Source organism: Cnephaeus nilssonii (genome assembly GCF_951640355.1).
Source record: "Cnephaeus nilssonii genome assembly, chromosome: 20".
NCBI classification, from domain to species: Eukaryota; Metazoa; Chordata; class Mammalia; order Chiroptera; family Vespertilionidae; genus Cnephaeus; species Cnephaeus nilssonii.
Genome location: NC_137091.1, coordinates 47,455,377 through 47,479,885, shown reverse-complemented (window position 1 = coordinate 47,479,885; position 24,509 = coordinate 47,455,377). Strand labels below are relative to the sequence as shown.

Genomic DNA, 24,509 nt, shown 5'->3' with positions numbered 1-24,509 from the left:
TTACCTCAATGGATGGGGACATAGCCTGTCAGCCAAAAGGTGGGTGAAGGTGCAGAGACCCAGCCCAAATCACTGAAGTCTCTAGAGGGTCATTCTCTGACGTGACTTCAAAGTGAGAGAGACAAATTTCAGCTCAGACTCCATTAGTTTTCCCCTAAGGCACCCCACTCCAGCTGACAGATGATGGTGTTGCAGTGGGGACTGACAGGCACGGCGTAAGTGCTCTGATACTTCAAGAAAATAAGGGAAGATTCACAATTTCACCAATGGAAACAGCAGCTTCAGCTGAGCCTCCCTGGCCCCACAGTGTACAAGCCCAGAGGGCTTGACCAGCACTGGCTGACATTGTCCATGGCTCTGGAGCCAGAATCTTGGGTTGCAACCCAGTCTCTTACATCTGACACTTGTTTGAAGAGTGAACTTGGAGAACCTACTTCACTTCTGTTATCATGATCTTCCCAGCAATTTGATATTAGTTTTGACTTCCCAGGTTGTTGTGACAAAGAGAAAATGCATACCCTGGCTGGTGTGGCTCAGTGGTTGAGCATCTACCTATGAACCCAAAAGTCATGATTAGGTTCCTGGTCAGGGCATATGCTCAGGTTTCGGGCTTGGTCCCCAGTAGTGTGTGTGTGTGGAAGGCAGCCAATCCATGATGGTCAGCATTGATATTTCTATCTCTCTTCATCTCTCCATTCCTCTCTGAAATCACCAAAAATAAATAAAAAGAAAAAATGTAAAATATATAAACATATTTTTCTAATACAAAAAACATTTACTTCATAAAGCAAAAATCGCACAAAATGAGTAAAATTCCAACATCCATCTTTGTTGTTTCAATATCTTTTTCTTAAAGAAAACTGCCCACACTCGTATCACATTACGCGAAAAATATGATCAGGTGTTTTAATAAAGATAGTGACACAGCAAATGAACACCTGAGATAAGGTTCACCTTAAATCCCTAGAAAAAATACAATCAAACAACAGTGAGGTAGCACCACTGAGTTATCCCAAAAAGTTTAAATAAAGAATGATTGCCTGAACAAAATATTCTCTAGGATGTGCAGAATGTGAAAACTTCACACACTGCTGGAGTAATGCAAAAAAGTACAATCAATTTATATTTAATTTTTATTTTTAAATGATAGTTTAGTAGTTTGTAGAGAAAGAATTGGAGAGAGGGAGAAAAACATCAGTATGAGAGTGCAACCTTGGCCAGCAGCCTCGTGAACACCCAGTTCTAGGGATCTAGCCCACATCCAGGCCCTTCTCCCCACTGGAAATCCAAGGCACAACTCCGGGTTGCAATCTAGCCTCTGATATCTGACACTTGTTTTGTGGGGAAGCAAGTCTGTGTACCTGCAAGCACCCGGGTGTTTACTAGAATTTTTATGCTTCATCTTTAGATGTCCTTTGTTAAAGGACACTGCAGACGCATGTGTCTTCTCCAGAATGCTTACCCTACTGATAGTATCTAATAGTTAATTTTAGTTCAGTTGTTACAGTTGTTACAATAAAAGACTAAGGAGGCAGGCGAATGGGGCTGTTTGGTTCCCATATCCAGGCAGTCCCTTATCTCTCTCTTTCACAGAAATGTGTGTCAGGGTAATTATTCATCCGTTGCTCAGGGTCTGCTGGTCAGTCCGGACAGATGGTTCCCATGTGAGGACCCAGGAACGCAAGGAGATGCAGCGGAAACCTCAAAAACGAAGAGTAAGAAAATCAAAGTAACTACACAGTCAGTCATTGGAGATTTCCAAGTTGGAGGGGATTATTTCTCAGCTAAGGAATTTACTATCTCTGTTATGCTTCTTAAGAATGTAAGTATATTTTCTTTTATTTTTTAAATATATTTTATTGATTTTTTTTTAAGAATGTAAGTATATTTTCTATTGAAAAAATAAGCCTATTTCGGAAAACAAGAAAAAAAACCAAACATGTTTTTCCTATATTTGCCTAGAAATTTCATATATATTATGAAAATAGTTATGTTAAACAGGAACTTGATTATTTAAAAAATATATTTTTATTGATTTTTTACAGAGAGGAAGAGAGAGGGATAGAGAGTTTGAAACATCAATGAGAGAGGAACATTCATCAGCTGCCTCCTGGACACTTCCTACTGGGGATGTGCCCACAACCAAGGAATCAAACCCGGGACCCTTCAGTCCGTAGGCCGACACTCTATCCACTGAGCCAAACCAGCCAGGGCTAGGAACTTGATTATTTTAAATGAATAGATTACTTAATACTGTTTAATAATAATAATGATGATGATAATATATGAACTTTTGGTCTAATGTATTTGACTATCTTCCCAGGTTTTGAATTTTAAGAAACTTTTCCTTGACCTACAATTGGCTTTAGGTCATTCCAATGGGCCCTGGAATGCCTCAAGGATTTGCTTTCTCTCCTTATGAAGGAAAATTTTATACTTAAGGTATATGGGAAGCTCTGTCAAATAAGGAAATAACAATTATATTCTACTTATATATACATATTAAGTAGATTCTAATATGCTTTCATTTATAACTAATTGTTATTAATTATAATATTCTGGAATATTGTGTTTTATAGAAAGGTCAAGATTTCATGTCATTTGTGTTATAATCAAATCAATAACCCTATCATTTTAAATTTCTTGTCATTTAGAGACGGTCACTGTTTTGTTATGATGCATTTGGAAAAATGTTACATCTTCGGAAAGATCCATAGAAATGATTCTTATTTCTTTTAAGCTACATATCTCTGAGAATAAACCTTCAGCTCATCATCTTGAATTGGATGAAAATTATTAGAACTCTATCGAGTATCTGGATTTATAGAAATACTAGCAAGAAAAGTCAGCAGAAACAGAATTTAATTATAGGACTAAATGAACTAAAAATAATTGTAGTTTTGGTAATTATGGTTCTCATGGCAATGTATTTGCATAAATCCAATAAGAATCTGTTTTCTTCATAATAAGACATTAGTCAGTTTGCAATTGCAGTTTTATTAACCAAAACTTTCCTGGAATGTCATGTCTAAAAGAGAGACAAGCCAGGTCTCTGGGTGTTACCAGAAAGCTCTAGGAATGAAGACTGACTTTGAACACGACAAGCCCCTTGGATAAATAGCCTGGTAACTTGCTTGGACACGAGGTTCATAGTGGTCTTTCAGGTAAGGAAGGAAGGTTGCCTTCCTGAGAGATGGCACGAAAGAAACCTCAAGACACCTGTGGGGAGCTCAACTTGAAGAATGCACCCCAATTCTGTAGGTATAGCAGGTAAAGCCTGATGGCAACTGTGTGCCTTGGATTCTTTACACGGGGAGTAAACTTTCTCATGAGATTCCAGCATATGATCAACTGTTATTCTTGTTGTGTTCATACAATTAGACCAAATTGTAACTAGACTTAATTCAATATAGTGGTCTTAATTTGGCTCATTAATAAAAATAATAATAATTTTAGGGAGAGAAATTGTGTTTCAACAGGAAATTATTATGTAGTACTAAAATGCTTTTTTCTTCCACTAGTCCATTTGTCAAAATTCTTACTGTTCTAACTTTAGCCCAATCATACTAAATTTTGTAGCACAGTTTGTCTCCACCAGGTTACAAGCCCTACTTTCACCTAGGGAATACCTCCTTAGGCACCGTTGCCATCTCCTTCTATGCCCAGGCCTCATCGTCCTACTGACAGAGAGCAAGGATTCTTGGCTCTGAGAGAAACTTTCGACCCCTCATCAGCAGTAAGCAATTTCAGAAGAAACCTGGCATCCCTTTTTGCTAAAAAGAATTCAGAGCCAGGATCCATGAGAGGGGTATCGTAAGCAGTTAGACAGACATGAGCAGAGCAAGGACTGGAGGAGAGATGGGCCCTGAGACGTACTTCTCACCACTCCAACTCCTTTGAAGCTGGCAATGGAGGAAGCTGTGTAGAACTGACATTTAATTCTAACTAATTGGAAAGAATTTAGTTTTGATATAATAGAGGGTATAGAGATAAAGGAAAAAGAAAGTAAACTGACAAACAGAAGGGTGTGTGTAAGTTGCAGAGGATCTGTAAAGAATTGGAATTGAAGGGAAAAAAATACTGAGAAGGGGTATAAAGAAAGGAATATAACAGGAAGAAAAGATATTGGAGTAAGAATACTTCAGAATCATTGTGAAAGTTGTAAGAATGTTTGTGAAAGTGATAAAAGGGTTATAAAGAGAAATCTTAAAAGAAAATTCTAAGTATACTAAATAATAAAATTTATAGAGCAACTGAATTAATCTAAAAAGTAATCATATTATTTTAAATCTTAGTACACTTATACTTACGTGAATAAAGGGTTAAGTTTCTCATATGTAAATAGAGCATGAAGTTTTCCTTTAAGTTTTCTTTTCTAGGCCTATGCGAAGTAATTAGGGAGGTGACTCAGCCGTGAATCCAGCAAGCAGAACCGATAAGCAGGGTCAGACTAGCTCATCAAAGTCAAAACATCTCATCGCCTGATTACTAATTACAATAACTGACATCTACGGACCCCCAGGCCTGCATGTAGCTACATTCCTCACCCTGTTCTCTTCCCCTTTATAATCCTGTCCACTACACCTTTCTAGAAGGCTTGTAAGCACCCCGTCTTCTTAATGGGATTAATCATTGGTGTCATTATAATTTTTAAAAAATATATTTTATTGCTTTTTTTACAGAGTGGAAGGGGAAGGGATAGAGAGTTGGAAACATTGATGAGAGAGAAACATTGATCAGCTGCCTCCTGCACACCTTCTACTGGGGATGTGCCCGCAACCAAGGTACATGCCCTTGACCGGAATCGAACCTGGGACACTTTAGTCCACAGGCCAATGCTCTATCCACTGAGCCAAACTGGTTAGGGCCATTATAATTCTTTTGGTTTCTCTTATAGTCTACAAAATCAGTACTTGAGAAGTAAACACCCTTTGAGCATCTTGACATTCCAAAGCAGAAAGACACTGCTTCACTCTGTCTTCTACATCTAGCAAATCAAAATAGGCGGAGATATGGGGAAGCAAGCCTGTGTACATGAAAGCACCCGGGTGTTTACCAGAATCATTATGCTTAGTCTTTAGATGTTCTTGCTTAAAGGACACTGCAGATGCATGGGTCTTCTCAAGAATGCTTATCCTACTGATAGTATCTAATAGTTAATTTTAGTTCAAGCTGTGGTTACAATAAAAACCAAAGAAGGCAGGCGAATGGGGCTCTTTGGTTACTACAACCAGGCAGTCCCTTAGCCCTCTTTCATAGATATGTCAGAGTAATCATTCATCCATCACTCAGGGTCTGCCGATCAGTCCTGGCAGTATTTGTTAAGTAAACTTAGAAAATCTTCATTTCTGTAATTGTGGATGTTACCAACATCTCGATATTAGTTTAGACTTCCCAGGTTATTGTGAGAATTAAAAGAGAAAATGCTCAAAAAGTGATCTCTGGAACCCTGGCCCAGGCAAGTACCACGTTTGTAACTTTTATTGATCCTCACAGTCCTAGCTAAGTCCCATTATCACCTTCATGTCACATTTAGCCAACTGAGTTACAGGGAGCTGTAGTGAGTCTCCTGGAGATTCCAGGTTGGAGACCCAACACTGAGACCTTGGTGCCCATAGTACTGCCTCCCTGCAGGTGGGTCAACAGGTTCAGAAAGGCCCCAGTTCTTTCTCAAAAGCCCTTAAAAACAAAGGTGCGTATTGGCATTGGGGCAGTGAGGGGTTCCTGTACTGAGAATGTTTCCTAAGGTTGCTCTTCTGAAGGTGGTGGAGAATGTTAGTAGTGCGGGTTAAATTTAAAAGTGTTCACTGCACTGTGCACAGCATTTAAAAACTACAAAATTCCCAGCTGGTGGGCTCAGTGGTTAAGCATCAGCACATGCACAAAAAGGTCCCTCATTGGATTTCTGGTCAGGGCACATGCCTGGGTTGAGGGATCCATTCCCAGTAGCAGTGTGAAGGAAGTAGCTCATCAATGATTCTCTCTCATCATTGATGTTTCTATCTCTCTCTCCCTCTCCCTTCCTCTCTGAAACCAATAAAAAATATTTTAAAATTTTCTAAAAATATATAATTTTAAAGGTATAAAACACATTATTGTAATATAAAAAAACTATTCCCTAAATTAAAAAAGGCACAAAAGGAGTGAAATTTCAACATCCGTCTTTGTTATTCCATTGTCTTTTTGTTAAGTTGCAAAAACTCATAGCACATTAAGAATAACATATGGCCAAAACCGGTTTGGCTCAGTGGATAGAGTGTCGGTCTGCGGACTGAAAGGTCCCAGGTTCGATTCCGGTCAAGGGCATGTACATTGGTTGCGGGCACATCCCCGGTGGGGGGTGTGCAGGAGGCAGCTGGTCGATGTTTCTCTCTCATTGATGTTTCTAGCTCTCTATCCCTCTTCCTTCCTCTCTGTAAAAAATCAATAAAATATATTAAAAAAAGAATAACATATGGTCAGAGGTTTTAACAAAGATACAGACACAACAAATATACATCTGAGAAAAGACTCACCATAAAGTCCTAGAGAAAATACAAAGCATTGAGGTAGCACGACAAACTTAGAAAAAAAAATGTTTAGATAAATAATGACTGATCAAACAAACTATTCTGTAGGATGTGAAGAATGTGAATCCCTCACACACTGGTGGAAAAATGAAAAAAGAGTACAAATATTTAAGGTTTATTTTATTTATTGACTTTTAAACAATCTTAATTACTTATTAGCATAACCTAGAGGTTGGCCATTGGTTGAGTCACTTCATTCTTAGCAAGACATGCTCATAGAAACTGATGTTTTGTTTTGTTTTTCTAATACATTTCTTTATTGATTTCAGAGAGGAAGGGAAAGGGAGAGATGGGAACATCAATGATAAGGGAAAATCATTGATGGGCTGCCATCTGTTCACCCCCGACTGGGGATCCAGCCCGCAATCTAGGCATGTGCCCTTGGCTGGAATCGAACCTGAGAGCCTTCAGTCCACAGGCTTATCCAATTATCCAAACCGGCTAGGGCAAGTTTTATTTTTAAAGAGTTTACTAATTTTTAGAGAAGGGAGAGGGAGAGAAACATTGATGGAAGAGTGCCATATTGGCCAGCCACCTCCTGCACACTCACTTCTGTGGATCTAGCCCACAACTCAGTACATATCCCTACCGGCAATCAAATCCACAACCCTGTGCTCACGAGATGATGCCCAAGAACTGAGCCACACTGGCCATGGTGGTATATTCCATTTAGATCATAATTTGCTAATCTGGGTAAATTTAAACATTCCTCTACTCAAAAACTCAGATTATGGCCGAAGCCGGTTTGGCTCAGTGGATAGAGCGTCGGTCTGCGGACTGAGGGGTCCCAGGTTCGATTCCGGTCAGGGGCATGTACATTGGTTGTGGGCACATCCCCGGTGGGGGGTGTGCAGGAGGCGGCTGATCGATGTTTCTCTCTCATCGATGTTTCTAGCTCTCTATCCCTCTCCCTTCCTCTCTGTAAAAAATCAATAAAATATATTTAGAAAAAAAAAAAAAAGAAAAGAAAAAACTCAGATTATGCACTGAGTTTTTGATAAAGGTAAATAACACTTATATACATACAAGGAATGATACAGGAGTGTTTGTACCTGCTTTGTTAGAAATAACCAAGTATTTATTAAAATGGACAAACGGATGGTGATATATTCAAAGATAAGAATATCTATCAGAAAAAAGATAAACCTCCAAGTATTTATGAAACATAACTTATAGCAGAAAAATACTTAGGAAAAGCAAAGTTCTCTATGAAAATGGAATGTAAATCTATGGTTACTAGGAAAGCTGTGAAGAACAGGGACACATTAAAAGAGGTCAGGAAGAAAGTACACAGTGACAGATATGGTCAATATTATAAATATAATGATGGTTTCAGTTTCATGCATATGTCAAGATTTATGAAACACCATACTTAACACATGTAATTTACTCATTATAGCTTTTGTAAAATGGTTCAAGATAGAACAAATGTACGTTCACCTATTTTAGAATTACAGGTTTGGCAAGTCTGTATTCAATCCACATTCTTATACCCTCTGGGCTAGTCTCATCTCAGTGACAGAAAATGTAACAAACAATGAAGAACCCACCGGAATGCTGGCTAGGTCACAAAAGCCACATCCCTGGACTAAAGACAGCCTTTGTCTCCAACTTTGTTTTGCTGCCAGAGCACCAATGGCTCTGATGGGAACTTCTGAGAAGCGACAGGAGCCACAAAATATCTTGCTTATAATCCATGACAATGACCGCTCCACAGAAGATAAACATGCCTGGAGTGCCTCAAATCTGTGTACACACAACTTGTAGTCTTTTCCTCAGAATAATTCCTTGATGCACATTTTTAAAAAAATATATTTTATTGATTTTTTACAGAGAGGAAGGGAGAGGGATAGAGAGTTAGAAACATCGATGAGAGAAACATCAATCAGCTGCCTCCTGCACACTCCCTACTGGGGATGTGCCCCCAACCTAGGTACATGCCCTTGACCAGAATCGAACCTGGGACCCTTCAGTCCACAGGCCGACGCTCTCTCCACTGAGCCAAACCGGTTTTGGCTCCTTGGTGCACATTTAGATGTAGACCATTCCATCTAATGGGCTGCAGTCTCATCCAACAACACTTAGGTCAGTGTTTCTGCAGTGAAAGGGGTTCTCCTCTCTGTGATGGTCCTCCAACCAGTGACCATCACCCATGGAATTGAAGGCATTAGGGCACATTGCCCTCTGCAACACCTGGGCAAGAGATTCCCTTCAATTCCCTTAAAATGTATTGGCATCCCTTGACATCTAGAAAAAAATTCATGCTTCTAGAAGACATACTTGAGGTTGTCACAGCTACCCCTCTTTGGAGTGATCTCTAAATCTCAAAGCATCCAGACATCACATGAGAACTAGAGTCCACAGTGTTTCCTCGGAAAATATGGGCAATAATGTAAATTTGGCAAAAACTGTTAAGTTAATTTCTGCACCATGTTTCCCCAAGGACAAAAATATTTCAGACCCCATAAATGTTTTTCACCTGTTCATGCTTGGAGAGGCCAGATCTCATTATAAACTAGCCATAGAGTAAAGAGCATACCCAAGATTAAAAAAGACTTAGGAAAAAGCCTTCATTATTTTACAAACCAGAGACTTGAGACTGGCAGTTCTCCCGTTGGTGACTTAGGCACTCCATAAATTCATTACTAGCACCTAGAAAACGTGTGTCCCTGAAAATGGCAACCCCTCAGCAACAGTATGTTTGCTGATGCCAACAGCAATCAGTCCTATGTGGCAACTCATGACAGGGAAACAAAACAAGTAAGAACTAAGGGCTCAGGTATTCCTAATTTTCTTCAACAAATTAGACAACAGAGTTAGCTTCCCTGGGCACATGAGGATGGGGATTGATGCCATCTGTACAGACCTTATAGGTGGTTCGGGTGAAATACCTTCAGCAACAGAAATATGCAGTGACATAGATCTGGCAACATGTCTCTGTATCTTAGAAAGTGCAACACAGATACATATGATACAACATAAAAACACACAAACACAACAACAAAGTCACTTGAGGGGACTTTACATAATGTAGGTGATTAAATGTATGAGACACACAATTCAGACTAAAGAGATTTCATAAATTTTCTTATACTATTGCGAAGACCGAACTAAGAAACATTTCCTACATTTCTTAGAAATTTCTCACATTTGGACTCCTTTATGCAGAGCCAATTTAAAAATTTGGCTGAGCGATATCTCACATTACTTGAACTCATAATGGCTTTCTCCAGTGTGAACTCTCTGATATAGGAGATGACTGCTCCTGGTAAGAGATTTCTCACATTCACTGCATTTATAAGGCTTTTCTCCTGTGTGAACTCTCTGATGACAAAGAAGATACCTGCTAGTGGTAAAAGATTTCTCACATTTACTGCATTCATAAGGCCTTTCTCCAGTGTGAACTCTCTGATGAAGATTAAAATCACTGCTCCTGGCAAAAGATTTCCCACATTCACTGCATGTATAAGGCTTTTCTTCAATGTGAAAACTTTGACAACGGGGACCACTGCTCTTGATAAAAAATTTCCCACATTCACTGCACTCATACGGACTTTCTCTGGTGTGAAATCTCTGATGACAATGAAGGCTATCAATTCTTGTGAAAGATTTCCCACATTCACTGCAATTATAAGGCTTTTCTCCTGTGTGAACTCTCTGATGACGACGAAGCTCACTGCTGGTGGCAAAAGATTTCCCACACTCACTGCATTTATGAGGTTTTTCCCCTGTGTGGCCTCTCTGATGACGACAAAGGGCATTGCTCCTGGTAAAAGATTTCCCACATTCACTGCACTCATAAGGACTTTCTCCAGTGTGAAATCTCTGGTGATAATGAAGGCTATCAATTCTCTTAAAAGATTTCCAACATTCACTGCATTTGTAAGGCGTTCCTCCTGTGTGAAGTCTCTGATGACGACGAAGGGCAGTACTACTGGTAAAAGAATTCCCACATTCACTGCACTCATAAGGCCTTTCTCCAGTGTGAAATCTCTGATGACAATGAAGGCTATGCATCGTCGTAAACGATTTCCAACATTCACTGCATTTATAAGGCTTTTCTCCATGTTCATAATGAAAGCTAGAAAACTGGGTAAAGTCATTTCCACATTCACAGCAAAAACACTGACTTCCAGCTTTGACACACTTGTCCTGAATAAACGTGTGATTGCAGCCAATGACTTTGTTATATTCTTCTGTCCTTTGAAGCTTCACCCCACATTTCAAAATATCTTCTGGCCTATCACTGGTCTGAGCAGGCAGTAGGTGGAGATGTCCTGACTCGGTAAGGACACCCTGCCCAACCTCCCCACAGTTGACATGACTCTGGGACAAATTGCAGCTGTTTGCAAGTGAGATCCTGTCCGCATCTCTAATGAAAGTCTGCTCTCTCAGTTGCTGCTGGTGAAATTTTCCACTGAAATAAAATCCTTGTGCACAGGCCCCACACCTCAACAGTATCTGTCCGAGTTCTGTTCCCTGCAGCTCAGTCAAGTGAAAAATGTTTCCCAAGACTAGCCCACAATTCTCACAGGGGTGGCTCTCCTGGGAAGACGAGGCTAATCTGGGATTCCTGGCCTGTGACACTCTTACAGAAACCTTCTGCTCAGTCGGTGCCTCCACATTCTCTGCTCCACAGCAGCAACCTGAACAAAAGGAAAAGCTGGTGAAGTACATTTGACCTTATGAAAACAGAATATCTTCACCACAAATGTTTGGTTACAGCCTGTTGCCAGAAGCCAATTCCAGCGTGTCATAATTGCAAGAGTTTCATTGAAAGGTTGATGGAACTTGGGGACTCAACAAAGGCTGAGTCACATATGTTATCACCTGTTGGGAATGGCTAAAGGCATTTTCCCAAACCAGAAAAGGATGATTGTTTCCTGCCAGACAGCTCAGGGCATCTCAATCTACATGTTATTGCCTCCTACTGGCCAAACACCTGAAGAGCCGTAGGCTATTCCCCAATCTGACAATGCTTCTGTACAAAACCCTACCCTTTGAAGTGTATATCTCCACCTTGCCTTAGGACAATTTGTGTTAGTAAAAAGCAAGGGGTCCTAAGACAAGAAGAACTTGGTTTCTTCAGCTAGTCTCCTCTGACCCCCAATGCCTTTCAAAATTATCTTTCATCTCTGGACTCCTATTTAATCTACACACGGCCCTTCTCCAGATTCCAGAACACTTCTAGATGCCGCATCAAGACCCACCGGCATTAAATGACGCCCCAATGTCCAGCAGTTCATTATTCAGGCAAAACCTGTGTCTTTTATAAAGTCATGTTTCTATTGTGATGCAGAAATGATTCTTCTGCTTAATTCCCAATTGATCCATTGCACGGGATAAATGCTAGAAATAATAGAAGAAACATTGAAAAAATGGATGGTCAACACTGTGGTACAACAGCACAGCACAGATGAGATCACAGCAAAAGACCTATGTGAGTAACATCAGCAAGATGGCAGAATCAGAGATATGAGAATCTTTCCCCATCCCAGAGTAAGTAGACAGCTATGCATGAATACAAAACCCACAGGAGCCCTAGCCAGTTGGGCTCACTGGATAGAGCGTCGGCCTATGGACGGAAGGGTCCTATGTTCGATTCTGGCCAAGGACACATGCCCAGGTTGCAAGTTCAATCCCCAATAGGAGCGTGCAGGAGGCAGCTGATCAATGATTCTCTCTCATCATTGATGTTTCTATCTCTCTCTCCCTCTTCCTTCCTCTCTGAAATCAATAAAGAGATATATTTTAAAAAAACCCACAGGAAATGGGAATAAGAGTACAATGAAGACAAAGAGTAATACAGAAAATCAAATAAGGACAACTGCATAGAAAGAATGACTGGAAAGACTGGGTGAACAAACATATTTTCAGATAGCTACAGTCAAAAACAAGAGTCAGAGTTACCTTCGTCAAACATTGTGCTTCTGCTATCATTGACGATAGTGGCCTGTTATTTGAAAAATACTGGAAATTTTGATTTTAAAAACCACAGAATGGTCCCAGCCAATTTGGCTCAGTGTCTAGAGCATAGGCCTGTAGAATGAAGGGTCCCAGGTTCAATTACAACCCTAGGGTCCCAGGTTGGATTCTGGTCAGGGCACATGTCCAGGTTGTGGGCTCGACTGGGGGCGTGCAGGAGGCAGCTAATAAATGATTCTTCTTATCATTGATGTTTCTATCTCTCTCTTCTCTTCCCTTCCTCTCGGAAATCAATAAAAAATAACCACAGAATACCCTATCCAGAGTGGCTCAGTTAGTTTGAGGATGGTCCTGTGACCCTAGGGGTCTTGGATTCGATGCCCAGTCAGGGCACATATCAGTATGTAGGTTCCATTTCCAGTTAGGACATGTGTGTAGACAACTGATTGATGTTTCTCCCTCATAGTGGTGCTTCTCTCTCTCTCTCTTTTTCTCCATCTCCATCTCTCTTCCTATCTTGAACTGAATATTAAAAAAAAAAAAAAAGAATTCCAGAGTAGCCAAATAAAAAAGAGAACTCAAAAAGGTCTAGAGACAAAGTAAATGAAAAGACAGCCTACCAAAGTTCATGTATAAAATTAAGAAAATGAAAAAAAAATAAAATTAAGAAAATGCAATTCTAAGAGGCAATTTTATAGGGATAAGTGCCTACATTATGAAAAAAAGATCTCCAAAAACACTGGCACCTCAGAAAACTAGAAACAAAACAAGAAAGTAAACCCAAAGGTTGGAAAAAAAAATAAATATTAGAACAAACATAAATAATAAGGAGGCAAGACAAAATACAAGAATACATAACAGGTATTTTTTTGAAAGATACAAAATTGAAAAAACTTTAACTACACTAATGAAAACAAAACAAACCAAGCCTCAAATAAATTGTAAAGAAATGAAAGACATACATAAGAGATGTGACATGACCCTCCATAGAAAAATTTGTCAAGATGCCACTATGAGCTTCTGAAATTAATAAACAAATTCAGAGCCCTGTCCAGGTGGCTCAGTTGTTGAGCGTGTGGTCCCGATGCACCAAGGTTGTGGGTTTGATCCCCCATCAGGGCACATGCAGGAGAGAGCCAATGAATGCAGAGATGGGTAGAACAGCAGATCAATGTATCCCTCTCTCTCTTTCTCTGTCTCCCTTCCTGTCTCTAAAATCAATAAGTAAAGGATGGCTAGTATGGCACAGGGATTGAGCATCGACCTATGAACTAGGAGGTCACAATTCAATTCCCTTCCAGCCACATACACAGGTTGTGGGCTCAATCACCAGTGTGGGTTGTGTAGGAGGCATCCAATCAATGACTCTCTCTCATCACCGGTGTTTCAATCTCTCTCTCTCTTCCTCTGCCTCTCTAAAATCAATAAAAATATATATGTTTAATAAAATTTATAGAATACATAAATAGTCCTGGCCTGTGCTGCTCAGTGGTGAGAGTGCCAGCCTGTGCACTGGAGGGTCATGGGTTAGATTCCCAGTCAAGGACAGGTACCTTGGTTGCAGGTCTGATACCGGGCACATGTGGAAGGCAACCAATTGATGTTTTTCTCTCTCTGACTCTCTCTTATTTTTCTCTGTCTAAAAGAAAATCAGCCTTGCCGAAACCGGTTTGGCTCAGTGGATAGAGCGTCGGTCTGCGGACTGGAGGGTCCCAGGTTCGATTCCGGTCAAGGGCATGAACATGGGTTGCGGGCGCAGCCCCGGTGGGGGGTGTGCGGGAGGCGGCTGATCGATGTTTCTCTCTCATCGATGTTTCTAGCTCTCTATCCCTCTCCCTTCCTCTCTGTGAAAAATCAATAAAATATATTTTAAAAAATAAATAAATAAAAGAAAATCAGCCTTAGCCAGTTTGGCTCAGTGGAGAGAGTGTCAGCTTGCGGACTGAAGGGTCCCGGGTTCAATTCTGGTCAAGGGCACGTGTCTGGGTTGCAGGCTCAGTCCCCAGTGTGGGGCATGCAGGAGGCAGCTGATCAAGATCAATAATTCTCTCTCATCATTGATGTTTTGTCTTTCTCTCCTTCTCCCTTCCTTTCTGAAATAAATAAAAATATATTAAAAAATAATAATAAATAAAAAAATAAAAGAAAATCAATGGAAAAATAGTTATGGGTGAAGATAAAAAAGGATAAAGAATTAAATTCAGGAAAATTTCAGGATGCAAAATGAAGTACAAACATTAGTTCCAATTCCACACACTAATAATAAATTCTTTGATAGAAAAATTAAGAAGGTAGCCAAATTTACAATAGCATCAAAAAAAAGGAATAAATTCGACCAAAAGGTGAAACATCTGTACATTGAACACTATGATACAGTGATGAAAGGAATGGAAGAAAACACAAATAAGTTGAAAGACATCCTGTGTTCATGAATTTGAAAAAGAAATATCGTGATGATATCTATAATACACACAGCTATCTACAGATTAAATCTAACCCCAATGATCACTCCAATGGTATTTTACAAAGAAATGAAAAGGGAATCTTGAAATGTATGGAACCAAAAGACCTCCACTAACAAAAGCAATCTTGAGCAAGAACAAAGCTGGTGGCACCAATTTATTACAAAGAGAAAACAAGGAAACAGTGTACAATGGGAGAAACACAGACACAGAGATCAATAGAACAGAACAGCCCTAGCTGGTTTGGCTTAGTGGATAGAGCGTCAGCCTTCAGACCAAAGGGTCCCAGGTTCGATTCTGGCCAAGGGCATATGCCTGGGTTACAGGCTCGATCCCCAGTAGGGGGAGTGCAGGAGGCAGCCGATCAATGATTCTCTCTCATCATTGATGCTTCTTTCTCTCTTTCTCTCCCCCTTCCACTTTGAAATCAATAAAAAATATTTTTAAAAAATAGAACAGGACAAAAGACCCAGGCACATCCTTTAGAAATAAACCCAGGCACATACTTTTTTTTAAAAATATATATTTTATTGATTTTTTACAGAGAGGAAGGGAGAGGGACAGAGAGCTAGAAACATCAATGAGAGAAACATCGACCAGCTGCCTCCTGCACACCTCCTACTGGGGATGTGCCCACAACCAAAGTACATGCCCTTGACCGGAATCGAACCTGGGACCTTTCAGTACGCAGGTCGACACTCTATCCATTGAGCCAAACTGGTTTCGGCAAGGCACATACTTCTAAGTAATCTTTGACAAAGCTGCAATACACAGAAGAGACAGATGGTTTCTTCAATGAATTGTGCTGCTAAAAATTGACATTCACATGTGAAACAACAAAACTGGACCTCACAGATAAAATGTAACTTAACCTGCATGACAGAATTAAATGCAATGGTACAACTTAAAAGTCCTTCAAGACAACCTAGAGAAAAAGTTTTAGAGATTTGTTTTGGACAGGATTTTCTGCATGTGACACCAATCACCAGACAAAACAGAGAAAACAAACAGTCCAGACTACTACACATAAAGAAAAAAGCTTCCTCACAGCACAACAGCAATAAACAAAATGAAATGAAAGGCAATCTAGAGGATGGGAGAAAATACTCCCAAATCATATGAAAGAATAGCTTGGAGATATAGTGGATTTGGTTCTTATCAGCTCGATAAAGCCAAAATTTCGACATGGACAGAAATTCGCACAAATAGGTGGAGTTCCCGGTGAACAATAAAGATATGTTAATACTATACTGCAGGCTAATAACAATGCAATGACTCTGTCTCAAAAGGAAAGTCTATATCACTTCATTAAAAATACTTCATTGCATCCGAAGCTGGTTTGGCTCAGTGGATAGAGCGTTGGCCTGTGGACTGAAAGGTCCCAGGTTCGATTCCGGTCAAGGGCACATACCTTGGTTGCGGGCACATTCCCAGTGGGGGGTGTGCAGGAGGCAGCTGATGGATGTTTCGCTCTCATCGATGTTTCTAGCTCTCTCTCTCTCTCCCTTCCTCTCTGTAAAAAATCAATAAAATATATATATTTTAAAAATACTTCATTGCTTTGACAGGAGGCTCATAGATACTTGAAGAATCGTGGTCAAGACTTTGTCAGATTACAAATACTAATCCACGTTAGTTCCTTGTATACAGAGCCTTCAATGCTACTGCAAAGGCAGCAATGAGATTCATAAATGAAAAGCATCCAGACATAATTTTAGACTTTAAGATTTCCATGCTAATGACCACTTTGCAAGCTCAGGGTGGCAGTATCATTCAATGCTTCACTGAAGAACTACTCTGAAGAGTTAGGCTTCCAGGACATATAACAACGCTCCCAAGAGCCTGGGCTCACAGATGGGCTCGTATTTTGACAGGTCTTTAACTGGGGCGGTTCAGAAACTGTACTCAGTCAGTTCTCCTAGGTCAGTGGTCGGCAAACTGCGGCTCAGAAGCCACATGCAGCTCTTTGGCCCCTTGAGTGTTTAGCAAAGGCCAGCTTAGGAGTACCCTAATTAAGTTAATAACAATGTACCTACCTATATAGTTTAAGTTAAAAAAATTTGGCTCTCAAATGAAATTTCAATCGTTGTACTGTTGATATTTGGCTCAGGTGACTAATGAGTTTGCCGACCACTGTCCTAGATGGTAGGTCATGAGACGCTGGAACTGCATGATGTCGCTCTTTGTATGTTGGCTTAGGTACTGTGCATAACCGTAAGAGCTGAGATGTTGAAGAATATGAAATCAGAAAACATAAAGAATGTAATACAGCCCTAGCTGGTTTGGCTCAGTGGATAGAGCTTTGGCCTGCGACTAAGGGGTCCCAGGTTCGATTCTGGCCAGGGGTACATGCTGGGATGCAGGCTCGAGCCCCAGTAGGGGGCATGCAGGAGGCAGCCCATCAATGATTCTCATCATTGATGTTTTTCTCTCTCCCTCTCCTTTCCTCTCAGAGATTAATAAAAAAAAAAAAGAAAAGAAAAAAAAGAAATACAGACAGACAGTCCTTGGGTCACATCGGACTCAACGTACGTTGTTTCGTGGTTGGTTATGTCGCCATCTCCCATTTACTGTATTTATATATAAAAAAAAGTCCAATCATTTTGACGTATGTACATATGTGCTTTATGTTTTTTTATTATTTATTTACTACAAGTAAACGTTAGGAATTGTTATCTTTCTTTTAAGCTTTTTTTACTGTTTCACTTCATTACTGCTGTGTATGTGCTCCATGTGAGTGACGGAGGTGTAGGTGGGTTCCCACTTACGGCGAAAATCAGTTACGGCAACGTAGAAACAGATCTCCAACGTAACCCGAGGATGTACTGTATGCCTATATGAACCCTGTTTTAGCACTGCACTGGAAATAAGGCTTTATTATTCCCTTCCATGTGTGACTTTTCTTATTTTTAAAAAAATTTAAATATTTTTCTTTATTGATTTCAGAGAGGAAGGGAGAGGGAGAGAGAGAGATAGAAACATCAATGATGAGAATCATTGATCGGTTGCCACCCGCACACCGCCTACTGGAGATCGAGCCCACAATGCAGGCATGTTCTCGTGGCTGGAATCGAACCTGGGACCCTTCAGTCCATAGGCCGACACCCTATCCACTGAGCCAAACTGGCAAGGGTCATGTGTGCTTTTCATAAGAAAATATGCAAGGTGGGGCAAAAGTAGGTTTACAGTTGTTCATTTGGAAAATAATACAATCTACACTAATAAAAGAGAAACATGCAAATTAACCATCATTCCGCTATACACACCAGCCAATCAGGAGCGAGTATGCAAATTAACCCAACAAAGATGGCGGTGGCCACAGAGCTGGAGCGAGCAGGAGGCTTGGGTTGCCGCTGGCGATGGAGGAAGCCAAGCTTCCCACCGCCCTAGCCAGCCCTGGCCTCCGCTCAAGGCTACAAAGTTTCAATTATAGAAGATAAATAAATCCCAGATACCTGCTTCCAGCCAGCCCTGACCTCCACTCAAGGAGGCGCTGAAAAAAAGAAAAGCAAAAAAAGGAGGGGCTGGGAGCTTGGGTCATTGGGGGGCTTGGCCAGCCTGAAAACAGCCCTCAGCCCCTCACCCAGGCTGGCCAGGTGGGACTCCCACCCTGATCCAGGACACCCTTCAGGGCAAACCAGCTGGCCCCCACCTGTGCACCAGGCCTCTATCTATACTAATAAAAAGGGTAATATGCTAATTAGACTGGGAGACCTTCCAGACATTCTTCTGAACAAAGCCATGGTGGCAGGGGCAAGGTAGAGGCGGTTAGAGGCCAAGAGGAGAGAGCAGTTGTGGGTGATCAGGCCAGGATGGGACGGCAGTTGTGCGTGATCAGACAGGTGGGGCGGGGGGTAGTTGGGGGCGAGCAGGCTGGCAGGCAGAGTGGTTAGGGGCAATCATGCAGGCAGGTGAGCGGTTAGGAGCCAGCAGTCCCGGATTGCGAGAGGAATGTCTGACTGCTAGTTTAGGCCCGATCCCTGTAAACCGGCAGTAGGACATCCTTCGAGGGGTCCCAGATTGGAGAGGGTGCAGGCCGGGCTGAGGGACACATACACCCCTCGTGCACGAATTTTGTGCACTGGGCCTCTAGTAATTAATAATAAATAATAATAGGTGTTCTAATTCCTCCGGCTTTGACCATTTAATAAAATGTATTAAATTTTAAAAAATTAATAAGTAGCCCTGACCGGTTTGGCTCAATGGATAGAGTGTTGGCCTGCAGACTGAGGGGTCCCGGGTTCGTTTCCAGTCAAGGGCATGTACTTTGGTTAGGGGCACATCCCCAGTAGGGGGATGTGCAAAAGGCAGCTGATCGATGTTTCTAACTCTCTATCCCGTTCCCTTCCTCTCTGTAAAAAAAATCAATAAAATATATTTTAAAAAATGCCTTTGTAATAATTAAACAAAAAATTAATAAATAACTAAGAATACAAGAAGAAACTCATGTTTTTCTTACAACTGTAAGCCTACTTTTGCCCCGCCCTATGTACATAGTACATTTTAAATGGCTGTGTAAGTGGTTTCTAGCTCCTCCTCCTTAAGGCACAGCTGGTAGATTTTGTAATTTGCGCAGGCTACAAGCTCTGTATTTGCAAATGTGTATGTCCACCTCTTGATGATAGTCACTGACCAAATCCCATGCACAGGAAGACATTTCAGGGACATTCAGTTTGTTGTTCTTTTTAAATACAGTAGGTCCTCGGGTTACCTTGGAGATTCATTCCTATGGCGCCGTAAGTCGGAACCCACCTACATAAGCACCTCCGTCACTCACATGGAGCACAGACACAGCAGTAATGAATTGAAACAGCAAAACAAACAAACAAACAAAAAAAAACATAAAGCACATATTTACATACGTCAAAATGATGGAGGTTTTTTTTTTTTAATAAATAAATTTGGAGATGGCAACATAACCACAAAATGACATACATTGAATCCGACGTACCCCGAGGACTACATGTACATCTTTTAAAAAATATATATATATTTTATTTATTTTTTACAGAGAGGAAGGGAGAGGGATAGAGAGCTAGAAACATCGATGGGAGAGAAACATTGATCAGCTGCCTCCCACAACCCCCTACTGGGGATGTGCCTGCAACCAAGGTACATGCCCTTGACCGGAATCGAACCTGGGACCCTTCAGTCCATAAGCTGACGTTCTATCCACTGAGCCAAACCAGTCAGGGCTACCTGTACATCTTATGTTGGGGATTACCTTCATTTGGTACATTCCATTGTTCTTGTGGAAGCTGATACACTGTGAGTAGTCATGTATATGTTTATGCAAAAATGTTTATTGAAGTGATTCTATTAGTACTGTGTTCTAATACTATCTAATAAAAGATTAATATGCAAATTAACCATAACTCCGTTATACCCACAAGCCATGCCCACAAGCCAATCAGAGTGAGTATGCAAATTAACCCCAATGAAGATGGCTGCAGCCACAGAGAATAGGAGGGAGGTTTGGGTTTCCCTGGCAATGGAGGAAGCCAAGCTTTCCACACACCCTGGCAGGCTGAGGCCTCCACTCAAGGGTACAAAGTTTCAATTATAGAAGGTAAATAAATTCCAACAGAAATGGCGGCAGCCACGGAGCTGGAAGAGCAGGAGGCTAGGGTTGCCCCGGGCGATGGAGGAAGCCAAGCTTCTGCAGCCCTGGCCTGCCCAGGCCTTCACTCCAGGCTACAAAGTTTCAATTATAGAAGATACATAAATTCCAACAGAAATGGCTGCCACCATGGAGTGAGCAGGAGGCTTGGCTATGCTCCAGGCTACAAAGTTTCAATTGTAGAAGATAAATAAATCCCAGATACCAGGGCCTCCCCTTGGGTCGCCAGGTGGCGTGGCCGGCCTGCAAACCACCACAGGCCCATTGCCTAGGCCACCCCACGCCCCAAGGGTACCCCCACCCTGATCCAGGACACCCTTCAGGGCAAACCAGCTGGCCCCCACCCATGCACCAGGCCTCTATCCTACCTAATAAAGGAGTAATATGCAGATTGACCATCACTCCAACACACAAGATGGCTGCTCCCATGTGGTCAAAGATCCTGCCCCCATGTGGACACAAGATGGCCACCACAAGATAGCCAGCAGGGGTGGGCAGTTGGGAGGCACCAGGCCTGCAAGGGAGGGCAGTTGGGGGCAATCAACCCTGCAGGGGAGGGCAGTTAGGGGTGACCAGGCCAGCAGAGGAGGGAAGTTGGGGGCAAAGAGGCTGGCAGGGGAGCAGTTAGACATCAATCAGGTTGGCAGGGGAGTGGTTAGGGGGTGATCAGGCTGGCAGGCAGAAGCAGTTAGGGGCAATCAGGAAGGCAGGCAGGCAAGCAGTTGGGAACCAGCAGTCCTGGGTTGTGAGGGATGTCCGACTGCCCGTTTAGGCCCGATCCTCGAGGGATCCCAGATTGGTGAGGGTGCAGGCTGGGCTGAGGGTCATTCCTCCCGCACCATGCACGAATTTCATGCACCGGGCCTCTAGTATTTGGATAATGACCTTCATTATTATATAGGAAATGTCTCCCCCCATCTTTTTTTTTTTTTACAAAAACTAATTTTTTATTGCAAAATATCTGTAATAATAAAAGCATAATATGCAAATTGACTGAACAGCCAAACAGCAGAACAATTGTCCGGAGGAACACACTATGACACGCATGGGTGCCAGGCCAGCTAAGCCGGGTACGATGCGATTGGTCCAGGGGCTCTGCTATTGCCCCACAATGGCCCCACAGAGAGAGGCCCAGGCCACCGGCTGGCAGGGCGATCAATTGGGGGGCTCTGTGATTGCTCCAAAGATGAAGCCTAGCGCACTCACCAGTGGGTTGTGGTGGGTGGGCGAGGCCGCCCTCTGTGGAGGGATGCCCGGGTCCTGGCAGCCAGAGGGAAGCCCGAGTCCCAGGTACCAGCAGGCGGAGGGGAGGGAAGCTCAGGTGCCAGTAGCCGGTGAAGGCAGCCGGGGGTAAGGAAGGCCTACCCTTGCATGATTTTCATGCATCAGGCCTCTAGTTTGTAATAAAATGTAAAGGTGAATCCTATACATGTTCAATAAAAATCATATCTTAAAGCTAAAAAAATACTGTATTGCTAAGCACTAAGTAACAAGCATCTGAGCTTCCTAGAAAAATGGTGGCACTAGACCTGCTGAATGCACCGTTGCCAAAACATGGAATTTATAAAAAAAAAAAGGAGTGTGGGAAGCAATATCTGCAAAGCACAATTAAGCACATGTAAAAATATGTGTTCCTGTATGTAATACGCAATTAATATATAAAATATACAAGGTATTCAAAAGACTCTTTAACCAAAAAAATACAGTTAATAAACAGGATAAGGATGTAGAGACAATTCTTTAAAAAATAGGTACAGTGCTAACCAGTTTGGCTCAGTGGATAGAGCGTGGGCCTATGGACTGAAGGGTCCCAGGTTTGATTCCAGTCAAGGGCATGTACCTTGATTGCAGGCAAATCCCCAGTAGGGAGAGTGAAGGAGGCAGCTGATTAATGTTTCTAACTCTCTATCCCTCTCCCTTACTCTCTTAAAAAAAAATCAATGAAATATATATTTTTAAAAATAGGTGCAAATGTCCAACATGAATATAGAAGGTAGGCTTCCTGCAACACTACCAACCACAAGTCCTTCCCTGTGAACGTAGTACAGCGGGGAGAACTGGGACTTCAGGAATAGAAGGGAGCAGCGGATACAGACCCACCCTCCCCAGGACAGCAACTACCCAGGAAACTGGAAAATCAAGCAGAACCACAGTCTACATGGGAGGACACAGCACACCCTGGGGGATGGGGCCTGGGAAATCCCAAAGCCAAGTCCAGGTCACTGGTCTTACCCTGAGAGGATACAAGTTCAAAGTTCTCCAGCATCACATTCAGGTACAGCTGTCTCTGACCCTCATCAAGGAGGCTCCATTCCTCCCTGGAGAAGTACAGGGCAATGTCCTCAAAGGTCACGCCAACCTGTCAGAATGGAGACAATTGAACCCAGAGCTGTCTCTCTGAGAACCCCCACTCCTACTCCTTACACACCTTCCCCCCCTCAACCTCCTCCAGGGCACCCGGTTAGTGTGGACACCAGGCCCTAATGCCAGTGCAGGCTGCTCTCTCATCACAGTCCCATTACTCACTGGGATTGTCCTCATCAAGACAGATTGGTTGGGTGGGAAGGATTGGGGGAGGGGAGGGGAGAGAGCAATGCCATTTAAGGTCTGGGCGATGCCTGCAGGGCCCCAGCCTTCCCGCCAAGCAATTCCACTGCAGTCCCCTAGATCATGCCTCCAAGACACAGCCAAGCCCGGGTTTATGCTTCACCTTTAAGTCCCCACACCAGGTCCCGGGGACCATCAGCTCACACTTCCTCCAGATGTGCACACCACTGGGTAACCTTTAACCCCTTCCCATCTTCAGTACCAGGTTCACGCCCTCAGCTCTGCCCCCTTCCTGCTCCAATGCCACTGGATCTCGCTGGACTCACCCATGAACTTGGCACATGGCAAGTAGAGAAGCTTGTCTCCCAGCCGGGTCCAGGACCACCCCAGGCCCCTGAGGGACCCCACAGCCGGGAAAGCCCCAATGAGGCTGTGCCGTCCTCCCTGCAGCCTCTGATCTGTCCGCCAATCCTCACAGCCCACACCCTCAGGGAACCTCAGATGCCAGTCAGCCCTGTCCTCTCCGCCCTGCACTGGCTGTGCCTCAGAAGCCACAACGCTCCTCTCTGCCCTCCGCCTTCCTCACGGGCCTCCACGCGGACTGAGCTGCAGGACGTGACAGGCGCCCGCACCCGGGCTGTGGTGTTCGGCGTGAGGAGGCGGTGAGGGCCCGGGGGACACAAACTCACCTCAGCCCCGCGACTCAGCACCGGCGCCGCCATTGCACTCCGTAGTCCGAGCGGCCGGGAGCAGAAGCTGCTGCGGAAACGCGGTCCCCGGCCCGGTCTGGGCGGGTCCGGTGGCGACTCCGAGCTTCAATCCCCCGTGTGAGCTGTGAGCGCCCTGCAGGCTCCCACCAGGGGCTGTGAGGCGGGAACGACACTGTCCAGGCTTCTCCACTGGACTCTGTGACCAGGAAACCCCGACCGCTTGAGACAAAAATGAAGAAAAAACTACCAGTCCCGCCCACCAGAACTTGACAAACGGAAACGCCTTTTCTGAGCTTCCATTGGCTCAGGCTGGTGGCAATCCACGCCGGGCCTTCTGGGTAATGTAGTTCCTACGCTCCAAGGCCAGGATCCTGTATTTCCTCAGCTGACTCTAGGACTGGTTTTGAGAGCAAATAGCCCAAGAATACACCAAGTATATTCAAGGCCTTCCAGCGCCTTCAGCGGAGGTGATTTCTAGGGCAAATGTGTTTCTGGGGGACGTGCGTGGCTTCCTTTAGCTGCTGGTTTTTCTTATCTTTCTTCAGAACCTGCTCTTTTCTGAATGAATAGGCATTGTGTCTCCATCCGGGCCATTAGGCACCTGTCTCCTTCAGGCCAACTGTAGCTTGCAGAGGTTGCTCAAGTGTCTAACTAATCTAACCTGCCTCCATTGTAC

At 42.9% G+C, this 24,509-nt stretch overlaps 1 protein-coding gene across 2 annotated transcripts; it reads right to left on the bottom strand.

Annotated features, from left to right (window-relative positions):
* Window positions 1–1,181: 1,181 nt before the first annotated feature.
* Window positions 1,182–24,044, bottom strand: LOC307116669 (zinc finger protein 773-like). Of its 2 annotated transcripts, none has more exons than XM_079800817.1 (3): window positions 23,813–24,044; window positions 22,809–22,935; window positions 1,182–1,701 (listed from the first exon to the last, which is right to left on the bottom strand). In XM_079800817.1, the coding sequence occupies exons 1-3, from the start codon at window positions 23,843–23,845 to the stop codon at window positions 1,616–1,618; spliced, it is 246 nt and encodes an 81-aa protein (XP_079656943.1). In that variant the 5' UTR covers window positions 23,846–24,044; the 3' UTR covers window positions 1,182–1,615. The 2 variants fall into 2 exon arrangements, with proteins under 2 accessions (XP_079656943.1, XP_079656942.1); XM_079800816.1 differs by lacking the exon at window positions 1,182–1,701 and adding an exon at window positions 8,447–11,215.
* Between the last annotated feature and the right edge of the window lie 465 nt (window positions 24,045–24,509).

Excerpts from the sequence above, each read along its gene's own strand:
- LOC307116669 (XM_079800816.1), bottom strand. The coding sequence starts at position 23,845 with ATGGCGGCGCCGGTGCTGAGTCGCGGGGCTGAG. Across the intron at positions 22,936-23,812 it reads TGCTGAGTCGCGGGGCTGAG|GTTGGCGTGACCTTTGAGGA; the intron begins GTGAGTTTGTGT and ends CCATTCTGACAG. Across the intron at positions 11,216-22,808 it reads TGAACTTGTATCCTCTCAGG|GTTGCTGCTGTGGAGCAGAG; the intron begins GTAAGACCAGTG and ends CCTTTTGTTCAG.